Genomic DNA, 12021 nt, shown 5'->3' with positions numbered 1-12021 from the left:
AAACTCCTCCACTAAAACTCTATGAATTTCTCTTAGTCTCTCTCTCTACAATCTTCTCTCTATTCACCCTCTTTCCTCTCACGTTGATCACCTCTTATTTATAACTTTCATCTCACAAGAAAATCTACAAAATAAAGAAATCAAGAGTTAAACCAATAATATCATATCTTCAAGATATTTATCATAAATATAATATCTAGAAGATATTTATCACAAAGATAATATCTAGAAAGATAAAACCCAATATTCCACATAATCTTATCAATAATGAAATTAGATTAAAGAAAGATATTATATCACAATAAAATCTTAATTATCTAGAAAGGCAAAACCATAATTAAATATTATAGTCAATCAAATCTACAAGGAAAAGATAATATTAGGGAAATCAATTTACTATGGAAATTATATTTCCCTTCAGTAGAGTATACTAATTTTTTTCACTTACCCCTAGTTGTCGCTAAAGTGCATATCAATATCTCCAAATGACTGATTTAATGCTTTTTATTTCTTTTTTTTCGATACCTATACATATGTTTTGGAGTCACATTGACTATTTTTGTAAAAATGTATTTGTTCTCATTATAAATTATATAACTGAATTTTTTTGAAGGTGTGTTTAAATTAATTTGTAGATATGTATGTTCCATTTATATGATTTTAGTTCATTAACTCGATTTTTGTGTGTGTGTTGTGTGCATATATAGTCGACTTTTGACTTATTCTCTTGTTATAAAATATTAGAAATCAAATTTAAAAATTTAAATTAATTTTTTTTATGATTTTTATAAATTTGTTTACAATAATTAATCAAATTTAAATACGTTAATTAATGTGTGAAAAAATAAACTTTGAACTAAAACAAAATAAACACCATAAAATTTACAAAAAGTAAATTTTTGCAGTTGAGTTTTAAAAACGACATTTCTTTGTAAGAAAGAGATATCCCAGTATTACAATCAGACACAAGAAAAACATATAATTACTCATTTTTTTGCAATTAAAATATGTATTTCTTACTATATTATCAAGAATGTGACAAATAACTATATTCGGTAGGTTGGCTGATTCCTTCTATATTACATAAATAACCCTTATTTTAAATTAATTTATAAATTATTTTATTATATCTTAATCGCATAAAAAATAAAAAATCTCTATCTAATTTTTAATTAATAAAAGGAAATATTATTGACTAATTAATTTATTATTATTTTTTAACACGCGAAATGCGCCCCAAAGTTGAGCATTACTTGGGATTGTGAGCCACTCCTCGCCATGATTTCTTCTGTAATTATGCAATTAAATATTTTCTTTTAAAAATTACAGTAAATTATGGGTATGTCTCATTGTCACTGCAATCATAAAGTGACTGAAACAGTATATCCATATTCACTCTGAGTTGACTTTTTGATCATTAATCCCACTTACTAAGTGGAATTTTCCTATTTAGGCAACTTATTCACAGTCCAAATTATTCAATTATGACATATATAGATGAAATATAAATTTATATTAAACAATACATATGATTTAAAAATTTCTAATTATAAATAAAATTTCGATTAACATCATCATCTAGAAACAACAAATTCTCTTTCCATTCATAATTATGATTAGGTCTCATGTGATACGGTCTCATATATATATTTTCATGAGACGGACAGATCGAACCATACCTAGAGGAATAAATTAGGTCGGATAGAAGTTTCATCTCACAAAATTGATTCGTGAGATGGTCTCACGAGTTTTATGTATAATTGTTGCTTTTTTATTTTTTATTTTTTAAAAAAATAATAATTGGTGAATCTCATAATCACTAGAAAGGTAAAAATAGGTCACCCACTTAGTATTGTCTCATTACTGGGGATACCCCATGATTAATAAAATTTTAACACGACCAAACAAACAGTACAAAGCCTGCCTTCATAAATAAGTGTGCGAGTGAAATTAATATCAATCCACATTTCTTCTGCCTGATCCAGGTAAGTTTAATAGCAACAAAGAATTATTAGGCTAAACTCCTCTCAAGAAGATGATTTGAACATGATTCCATCAAATTTAAGTTTTTATATAACTGGATAGAGTTTTCTTCCAACCTCCTTTCGACCAAAATCATGTTCGGGTTGATGTTTTCTAACCCGATTTTCGACCTCCTTTTATATGCTCTCACTTGAGTACTATTCGTCTGTCACTATGCTAGTTATCTAATAGTTCATGCGAATTGTGTTGCTCCATAATATAATATAACCGTGGTTTTTTAAAATCTGTAGCGCATTCAGGAAAAGGGAAAAAATGAAAGTGGTGGCAATTCTCTTGATTCCTTTGGTGGCTAGCTTTTGCTTCACGGCTCCCAGGAGAGCTCTAGTTACTGGTGGAACCAACAACTTTGGTACAGAAACAGTTGCTGCACAAGTAGATGAAAATCATCACAACATACCGAGAGAGTACTTTAATCAGAGGGGTGGTGGTTCAAGTGGAGGCGATAATGGCAATGGAGGTGGCTGAGCATGCACATTCGAATACAATACTGATCTTCTGTTCCAATCGAGTTCGTCTCATGTTTCATATTTATCGATGGCGCTGATTCATAAATAATACGTGCCGATCATTATATAGTGTGTAATATATTACAGTGGTGACAGTTTTTTCCTGTTTTTCTGGAACTAGTGCTTTATATGGTAACATTTGAGATATGGTATCTTCATATTTCTGAGTATATGAAACATACCGATTTGTCATATAAAGAGCAGTTAAGGGTAATGTTGAAAAATAATATATTGAATCCATCAATTATACATTTGAACCTGATATTTATAGGAGAATACATAGGTCGTGTTGGGCCTTCCACCTTGATTAGAGATAAACCAAGGGTCTCATATATGTTTTGGGCCTAATGTCCATGGGGTATATGTGATACAATAATAGGAGCCATAATAAAACCAAAAAACTGCGGCACATATTTCTCTGTCTGTTTCTGAACTAATTGCTCTCCCATATTCGATCCAATATCACGGTCAACTTCTGCAGTTCCAATCATCTAATCCACTGAATTCACCGGCCCACTACATTATTTATATATTACCACTCGATGGGACAGGACACCGGAGCTCCGACGAATATGATAGATATCACTTTTTATTAGGAAAAATGAATGCTTCATACACGCACACGCTATAGTTTGAATATGATCACCCCTCGACGCACTAAACACGCACAATTAACAAACAAGCAAAAATATCAAAACGAATACTGACTAGGAATTTTGCAATAATACTTTTCGAATTTGGGTTCGAGTTCGATTCGAATATGGAAAATTTTAATTGTTTGGATCGAATTCGGCTCTAAAATGAAATTCGAGTTCGAGTTCGAGTTTGGTTCCATTCGAGTTCTATAAATTTGACAAGTAAAAAATTTATCGACAAACCAGCTCAATTCGTTTAGAGCAGCAATACTTTAATCCAACGGATTCGAAACGGGTTTTCGCAAAGTTGTAATGGAACCTACAACATGTGGCGTCCTATTACATTAACATCGCGACAAAACCAAAAGAAAGTTCAAATCAGTCTAACATCGTCAACATTATTTATCCGAATTTCATTAATTATTAGAGTAGGACTCTTGTGAGACGGTCTCACGAATATTTATCCGTGAGACGCGTCAAAACTACCGATATTCATAATAAAAAGTAATACTGTTAGTAAAAAAAATACTTTTTCATGGATGATCCAATAAGAGATCTGTCCCACAAAATACGATACGTGAGACCGTCTCACACAAGTTTTTGTCTAATTATTATTATTATTAATTATTTTATAATCAGAAGCAATCCAAACAAAGCTACAATACCTCAAATGAGCCAATCATATGTAATATATTGCCGTCCTGAGTATAAGGGACATGGTGTGTATCTTGAATATTGTCTATTAAACATTCTCACATAACAATGTGTGCATGTAAATTAAATTTTTTTTAATCTAAAAATAATATTAATCTTTTATATGAAAAATAATAACATTAGAGTGATTTTCATATTAAAATTAATATCTAAAATTTTAATTTATTATATTTTGTTTTACGTAAAAAAAAAAAGAAGGTACTATAATAATAATAAAAATAACAACTAACGGGTGGGGGATGGTTGGAACACGATTTTGAAATGATTGCAAGGCATAATAAATAGCAACTATGCTACAAAACTGCTAAGAGCGCTTTCATGTTTTTTGTTTAGATACAAAATGTGTGATGACACTGATTCATTTCTTTCCGAACTTGAGCAAACAGAAGAAAGCTATAAACCTGCATCCTATACCACTGAGTACCAATAAAACAAGACAATAACTCCAATGGTGAACACTATATCCCAGTTCATTTAACGCGTCGCAACGTGTTATCAACCACACTCCAGAGTATCTGTAAAACAGACAAAGCAAAGATCATGCAAATTCAGAACTTGGGAACTGTAAAAACACTCGAGAATTCAGGTACTAACATGTGAAGTTTCTGACCTTTGAGCATTGGCAATGAGAAACGCTTCCAAAGCCCATGTTGGATAACAATAGGGTCCTAATACCCTTCCAAATTTATCGTCCTTACCTTGATTCGAGATGAGGGTAAAAACGACAGGAAGCAGCACACACCACTGTATCACAAAGAAAAGAGGCTTAATCATTTTTACATGAATACACCTTGCGAATAATCAGTTTGTGGTTGATATGTCTATAGATGGCGTACCAGTTGTGCTGGACCAGGTGGAAGGAAGATGGCAAATATGTAGGCTATGCCTGTCACACAATACACTAGGCAGAGCAAAACCATGTAATTATCCACGAATGTTGATCTTGGATTGTTGAAAAAAAAGAACATGGAAAGAAAAACCACAGGCTTGATAAGGGTGTTGAAGTGATCTACTGTATCCTTGGAGAGGAAATATGCTAGACTGCTCATCCCACTTTCACTTTCTCTCCGGTAGTGTAATTTGTCCAATGAAAATGATCGTAAAGCCGAAATCTTGCAAAGGAGTGCTGCAAATACCATTTTATTTTCAGATACGAGTAATAAAGAGCAAAACAAATTTAAAAATGAAGTGAAAATGGACGTGTGACAAGGTTCTGTTAAAAAAGTTACTTACAGACAGCAATGATAGTATACATATAACCATGATAACCAAACGTGTCGCCCTTCACTTTAGAAAGCGTTCCTAAGCATGCTCCAGCTAGCAAAAGGATCATATAATCTGCTGCTTGTAGCTTGGCTTCTCGTAGTCGTTGCTTGCTATTTCTGAAAAAGATTACAACATATAAATGCCGACATAATTGCGGAAAAAACATAGGGGTAAAAATAATGTATCCTTTGAAAACAATATGTCATACTTGCAATATTTGAAGACCATCAGGTCTCTATCGCAATATGAAAAACATAATACAAAGTAAGAGTCCTAAACCCCATAGATGACACCAAAAAGACTCAGGTTATGTACCTTCCAACATAATATCTATACTGCCGCATCACGCCAGGTGTAATTCTATTGGATAAATCATGACTTTGAAAAAAGAGGAGTTGTTGATGTTCTTGATTGTCCTGCCATGAACCCCCAGCAAAAGCAGGTTCTAGAGTATCACTAGAACTATTACCAGCATCAGCAGACGAATTTCCAATTTGATCACAGTACTGAAGCATGTCTGGAGGCACTGGATATCCATTGTGAAGCATCCATCGAACCGGTAGCTGTTGAACAGTCACACCTGAGCTTGGTTTCACCAAACCTTCAAGAATGTCAATGTAGTGATCTGGAGGATTGACCCGATCTGGTACGGCCAGTCCAAAGCTAGAGAAGTATTCTTCAACTTTCTTCACCGGTCCATGGTACACAGTCAGGCCACCTTTCGCCAAAAGGATCAAGTCATCAAACATCTTGTATAAAGAATAGCTGAAATACCGGAAGACACAAACTTGTAAATACTGGAAGTATAGAAAGAAACGGACATGGATGCATAAAAGTCTGCTTGTTATATGACAGCATATTTCAAATATGTAAGAAGAACAGTAGGTGATCATTTTAATGACCCACCTTGGCTGATGAACAACCATGCAAATGTTTACTCCTTCAAGAGCCTCACGTCGAAGAGCTCTAAGAAGTAAGTTGGAAGATGAACTGTCCAATCCAGATGTAGGCTCATCCAAGATTAGTAATGAAGGTTCCAAGACTAATTCGAGCCCAACATTTACTCGTTTCCTCTGGCCTCCGGAGATACCTCGCTTCTCTACTGTCCCAACAAGTGAATCTCTGACTGCCTGTAGTCCGAGGGACTCAATAACTCTTTCAACAACAAGAACCTTATCGGGCTTCGGCATGTCTTCAGAAAGCCTTTATAGAGTAGGAGGAAATCATACAACATACACAGACCGCGAAATAAAGACATGACACATGACAAAACAAGGTGTCAGCAAATAAATTAAATGAAAGGAAAGTTGAAGTTTACTGCAACACCACAAAACAGAAACATATTTTTCCCAGTCAACTTAGCATTCAAAAATGAAATTTTCTAAGTTAATGGGAAAAGAAATTGCAAACTGTAGTCTTGAAATGGACATACTCTTTAATTAAAGAAATAAGGTTTGCATAACTGATGAAAAGGGCTTGTCTCAATAGATTACAGCATGTATTCAAGATTAACTCCTGGAATTTGACGTTATGAACTGATTAGAGCAACTGCACGACATAATTCATTTGCAGTCTGCGTTTACATATTCACAACGAAAGACAATCAAATATGTAAACATTGAATGCATCACGACTCCCTAACTTAATTTATGGTTGAAAGGTTTGTAATTGTTGAGATGAGCTATATTTTCATTCCTTGTGTGGCAAATTTAGTCATAAAGTTAGCCTATCTGCTAGCCTGAAGTTTTTAGTTTTTCCTTCTTCAGTTAGGCTATTTTGTGCATAATTACATTGTAATTTTTTTTTGTAAAAGGTACAAGTTAAATAGAACGAAAAAAGATTGCTCCAGAAACTCTCTGCCCAACTCTCCTTCCTTCATGGTAGCAGGAATTGATCGTAGGATTTTTAAATGGTGGAGAATTCGATGTTTCTCTAAAGTCTAAAGAACCGACAGAGGGAGTAAAATGCTCTCACTGCGGAAACCCAAAGCATACTACCGACACTTGCTTCAAGCTACACAGTTTCATGGAAAGTTCTCAAGGCATGAAAACAAGGTAAGGTGCTGGCAAACGCTGAGCACCAATTCTCTCTTCTACAACTCCTTCAATAAGTTGGGCATAGAGTGTTGATTTAAGCTGCTTTTTCATTCCTTGTATGGTAAAGATTTTCTTTTGTATAATTAGCCCTAAATTTATCCTATCTTTTGGGTTAAAGGTTCAATTTTTTCTTCTCTATTAGGCTTTGTTTATGTATAATTACAGGGTGACTTCTTGTGTAAGAAAACAAGTATTGCTCCGAACACTCTTGGCCAACTCTCTGTTCCTTCAGTAACTTTTATTATCTCCAGCATTGTCATATGCCCAAGTTGATATAATTTTAATTTTACACTATGCTGAAATGTGAAGCCAAGAACATAATTTTTAAATAGAACATATGAAATATATTAGAGATTTTCTATGCCTTATAAGTTACCAGTTCAATATATATTTTTCGTGTGATTTTTATCATGGAATGGGATGATTATAGTTGCTACAGGAACACAATGAGTAAACAAGTCCAGATACCTGCATCGTGCACTGAAGCGGAGGTTCTCCTCTACCGTCAAGTTTCCATGTACAATATCATCCTGGGGAACAAAACCTATGATCTTCTTGTAACACTGAATGGGATCGGGCTTTCCATTTATGAGAACTGAACCAGATATGGTGCATCCCTTTATCTTTCCTGCCACTGCAGAAAGAAATGTTGTTTTCCCTGCTCCTGATGGACCCATGACAGCAGATATTCGACCAGGCAGTATTTTCCCTGTAACACTCCTCATCAGATGCTTGAATTTGTGATTCAGAGTTATAGTAAGATCCTTGAAAGCAACTTCAATTGTAGGCCTAGTCTTGATGTCTGTATCAGTGGCCATTGAGATAACTCCTGAAAAGGTCATGTTCTGGTTTTTCTGCTCCATAGCTTTTTCTTTCTCGAGTTGACCATATGCATATTTGAATATTTGACTCTTAGAATGTAACTGTTTTGCCTTGGGAACTTGCTTCTTGATATTCTTGTCTCCAATCTCCATATGAAAACCACCTTGACCATCTGGATCATTTTCAAGAGATTGCAACATTTTGGTGAGACTGCTCGAATCCTTCTTCGCTTTTGGAGCACCAGAGGAAGGCGCACTTGCAGTACTTGGAAATTTAGGTGGAAGTTGTGTATCATTTGTGCTTGATTTATTCAAATTCTTCGATTGATCCCCTTGAGTTTTGCGTGAAAAAGTACGCGACAACTGTTGTTGCAAGCCCATAGCTCGCTTCTTGGTAACATCTTTTGCAACCTTCCACCTCTCTCTTGCTTGCGCAGTCTCTCGGGCACTTCTCGCAGCTCGTTCTCTAGACTTGGCCAATCTTGCATATCGAGTTGTGAGGACTTGATCAGAGCAATTATAAAAAACTATCAATATCAAGGTTAAAGCTCCCTGCACAACAAATAAAATCAGATTATGAATATTAGTTGTCTTCTAGTCTATGACCTATACGTTTTTGGGGAATTATAATCCACTGTTCCGCCATTTGCATCTACTTTTAACTTCTATTGGTCAAAAGAAATTTTCTGGCAAGAATGCGTGCACAGCATAGCATGTCAATAAGACAACAAGGTGTGCATGTATGAAAGAACTTCAGTGCCCTTGTAGGACAAGACGTGATTACATGTCTGCAAAAACTTACAATGAGCATGAATCCATAAGCATGCATGTTTTGCTTGTCTGAATTTGGAGTGCAAGTACTCAACTTGAAGCAAGCTGCAAGTATTAAGCATAAGGAGATGAGCAACAACAGGATACATCACGTGTGACAGTATGTACCTAACTCAACACCGCTTAATAGTATCAAAATGCAAACCTCGTTTATGTATAACCACTGTCATCTAATTATATTCGCCATGAAAGTTGAATCAAATTTTCTTTTCAAAAAGAGCCATTTACATTCAGCTAGTGGCATTTATCCCTTTTCATAAAAGGTGTAATGACAATATCAATGTTAATGAAAAGCTCTTGGCCCTTACGACCTTATTTCAAATGGCTGAAAAGATGGGGTTAACTTTGGGACACAGAATATGGAAACAATGCATTAGTATGTTTACGCATAAATTTAATATGTTTTTATATATTACCTCTTTGGTCTATTGAGCCCTGCCTGCAATAATGTCTGTATGTGGATAAACATTGATCATTAGCATATAAACAAGCAAAAACATACTCCAAATAAAAATGTGGTGACCAATTATGAATTATTCGAGTGCTCTTTGAAATGTTTTAGTGGTTTAATACACACCCCTTGGTGCAGGTAATCTTTTTGGTGGTTGTTGGACAATAAGAGCCAGCTGAACAAAATAACTCCTCACTACTGGATACACTGGCCCATCTATCTGCTCCACCACACGAGTGATTTGTCTTACCAGGAGGCAATTGATAAGCATACCTGAAATTTTCTTTACCAGCATGTATATCAACAGATCATATAAACGACAAGTAATACAAATTGATGTCCAGCAGGAAAAAAAGACTTACGGATCGCATATGCCAGTGGTTTTATTAAGCTTTGAACGTGGGCAAAATGAGCCTAAAGGACAAGCTACAATACCGTGGCAAAACATAATATATGAGTTAGATCTTTCAATTCTTCATTAACAAACAAGCGAGCATTTGTGCTCAATTATAGGTAAGAGTTTCTGATGTTTACGAAAGTCCTGAATCCTTTTTTTCCCATAACAGTTGAATATGCATCTTCCAAGGTAATTTTTTTTCAACCTTTAAATATTCCCATTTACTGATAGCAGCAAAACGATGCAATATTCCCATTTACTGATAGCAGCAAAACAATGCATAGCTTATGCACAAGAATCACCGAATGCACTTACGTATCATGCAAGTGAGGCCTCGAGGGCAGAAGAAACCTTCACAACAAGGTTGACTATCACGAGTCCGGTCAGGGATGTCCTTCGAGTTTTTCAGGTCAACTGTAACATTTGAAGCAACCCCACAAGCCCAACCAGGCTCACAACCAGGGACCCAAGAAGTTAAATTACAGTTTCTGTTTGGTTTTAAGAATTGAGCATGGGATGATTTTGTGTCCATAAAACTAGTGAAATAGAACTTCATTTCTGCTGCTGTACAGATCCTTTTTGTAACATCTGTTAAATTAAGCAATGACTGTCAGCAATAAGGTTATAAAGAGCACTGAAGCAAGATTTAGTTTAAAAAAATACTGAATTGTCATCTTTGTTATCATAATACCTTTCGTCTGTTTGACACAATTATTCAAAAAATCCAGATTGCTGGAAAAATTGAATGCTTCATTCATATCAGTGTCCCTGGGGAAGAAGTAACTCTTACGAATTCGAATAATATGAACAAAAATATCCAATATAAAGGAGTCCATGAAACTCACACATCCTTAATGCAATATCCCAAGCTGTTGGTGATTTCCTTGTTGAATATCTTTGTAAGATTGGAAATTTGGCTGTAGATAAAAGATGTAACCAATGGTATTGCTGTAGGATTACCAGTATTCGAGTAGTCGTCCCCATCCACACACCAAACCAGCCGTGAAGAACCCAGAATAAGAACCAAAATAAACAGCACCAGTGATTGAATACAAGAGGAATCAATCTTCATTCCTCTCATTTTAATAACAAAAATCTTTCCAAATCTCACACATAAGGAAATTCATCCAAGAACGTCACAAAAACAAACGCTTTACCAACAGTGTTTGCTCAAATGCTGGAAGCTAGCTCAAAGATTCCCAAGAATCTTTATCACCAATCCGATCAACGCTCTTTTACATAATCTGTTTGGGAAAAAAACAAGAATCATGGAGGTTGATCAAAGGGCTTGGAGGACGAAGATTTGAGGGGGGTGATTCTTGAGCCAAAAAGCCGAAAGTTTTTCTTTCTGTTGAGGTGTTTAGAGGTGAGATGTGAGAATGGTATCCAGTGTTGGGGAGAAGCTCCATTGTTTTTGGATGAAGAATTGGCGGGGAGAGATTGATGGCGCAATGTATGGACTCAAAAAATGTAACTCCTTTTTTACTTGATTTCTCTCGTCACATAGTACATGCATGCACATATCATTTACCACAAAAAGATCAAATAAATAAATACTTCTCCCCAAGGCCCAAGCCACATGCCAACAATATTCAGTGGATTGTAACAAACAAGATTCGAAATTTCGAATTCGAATTAGAAAATGGACGAGGAACATCTACGGGACATTAATTCACACTCTTTGACACACCCTTTTCTAAGATAAACTAGTCGCAAACATATTGCGGGACAGGATTTCCAAATTAAGCGCATAAATAGCAGTTTTGGTTCTCGGGAAATTTTATGTGGAAAATGGGAACAGGGTATGTGTGTACATAAAAATGCAGAACCGAGTCGTGTTCATTTTGCATCCACAGAATCCTATTATCAGACTTTGGCATCAAATGAACGGATAACAAGTCATCGACGAATATCATATATCATGAATAACTTTCAACTATTCGAACTAATGTTCGTTTATCTCATCTGATCTATTCCGCTTAGAGATGTCAATGGGGCGGATTTGGCTAAACCCAATACCCTCCCCATGAAAAAGCTTTGACCCATTATCCGTCTCATCCCGATTAAATATTCTTCGGACTAACCTCACCTCGAATACGAAACGGGACCGGGTAGATCCGTGAGACCCGAGTTTTTTTAAAATAAAAAAGTAATATTTCTTCTCACATGACTGAATTATGAAAAGACAATCCTCTAAATACAACATTGTGGAAAATTAATTCATGTCTTCGATCACACTTAATAATAACAAACAAATTATT

At 35.2% G+C, this 12021-nt stretch overlaps 1 protein-coding gene across 2 annotated transcripts; it reads right to left on the bottom strand.

Moving 5' to 3' along the window:
- Window positions 1–4166: 4166 nt before the first annotated feature.
- On the bottom strand, window positions 4167–11490 carry LOC140805750 (putative white-brown complex homolog protein 30). 2 transcript variants are annotated; one of them, XM_073162042.1, is made up of 14 exons: window positions 10606–11490; window positions 10452–10528; window positions 10076–10348; window positions 9726–9789; window positions 9490–9636; window positions 9329–9363; window positions 8884–8957; window positions 7729–8633; window positions 6071–6367; window positions 5480–5929; window positions 5132–5280; window positions 4735–5024; window positions 4493–4642; window positions 4167–4413 (listed from the first exon to the last, which is right to left on the bottom strand). In XM_073162042.1, the coding sequence occupies exons 1-14, from the start codon at window positions 10839–10841 to the stop codon at window positions 4369–4371; spliced, it is 3192 nt and encodes a 1063-aa protein (XP_073018143.1). In that variant the 5' UTR covers window positions 10842–11490; the 3' UTR covers window positions 4167–4368. The 2 variants fall into 2 exon arrangements, with proteins under 2 accessions (XP_073018143.1, XP_073018142.1); XM_073162041.1 differs by having other exon boundaries at window positions 4509–4642; window positions 10606–11335.
- Window positions 11491–12021: the final 531 nt, after the last annotated feature.

This window comes from Primulina eburnea, chromosome 11 (genome assembly GCF_022965805.1).
Source record: "Primulina eburnea isolate SZY01 chromosome 11, ASM2296580v1, whole genome shotgun sequence".
NCBI classification, from domain to species: domain Eukaryota; kingdom Viridiplantae; phylum Streptophyta; class Magnoliopsida; order Lamiales; family Gesneriaceae; genus Primulina; species Primulina eburnea.
Note: the sequence above shows the minus strand (reverse complement) of the source record. Positions and strands in the feature narration are given on the sequence as shown.

Bases quoted from the DNA above. Each gene is read 5' to 3' on its own strand.
- LOC140805750 (XM_073162041.1), bottom strand. From the start codon at position 10,841: ATGAGAGGAATGAAGATTGATTCCTCTTGTATTCAATCACTGGTGCTG. The intron at 8,958-9,328 runs GTAATATATAAA...TAATACTTGCAG, and splicing joins GGGCTCAATAGACCAAAGAG to CTTGCTTCAAGTTGAGTACT. The intron at 4,643-4,734 runs GTACGCCATCTA...TTTGTGATACAG, and splicing joins CACCTGGTCCAGCACAACTG to TGGTGTGTGCTGCTTCCTGT.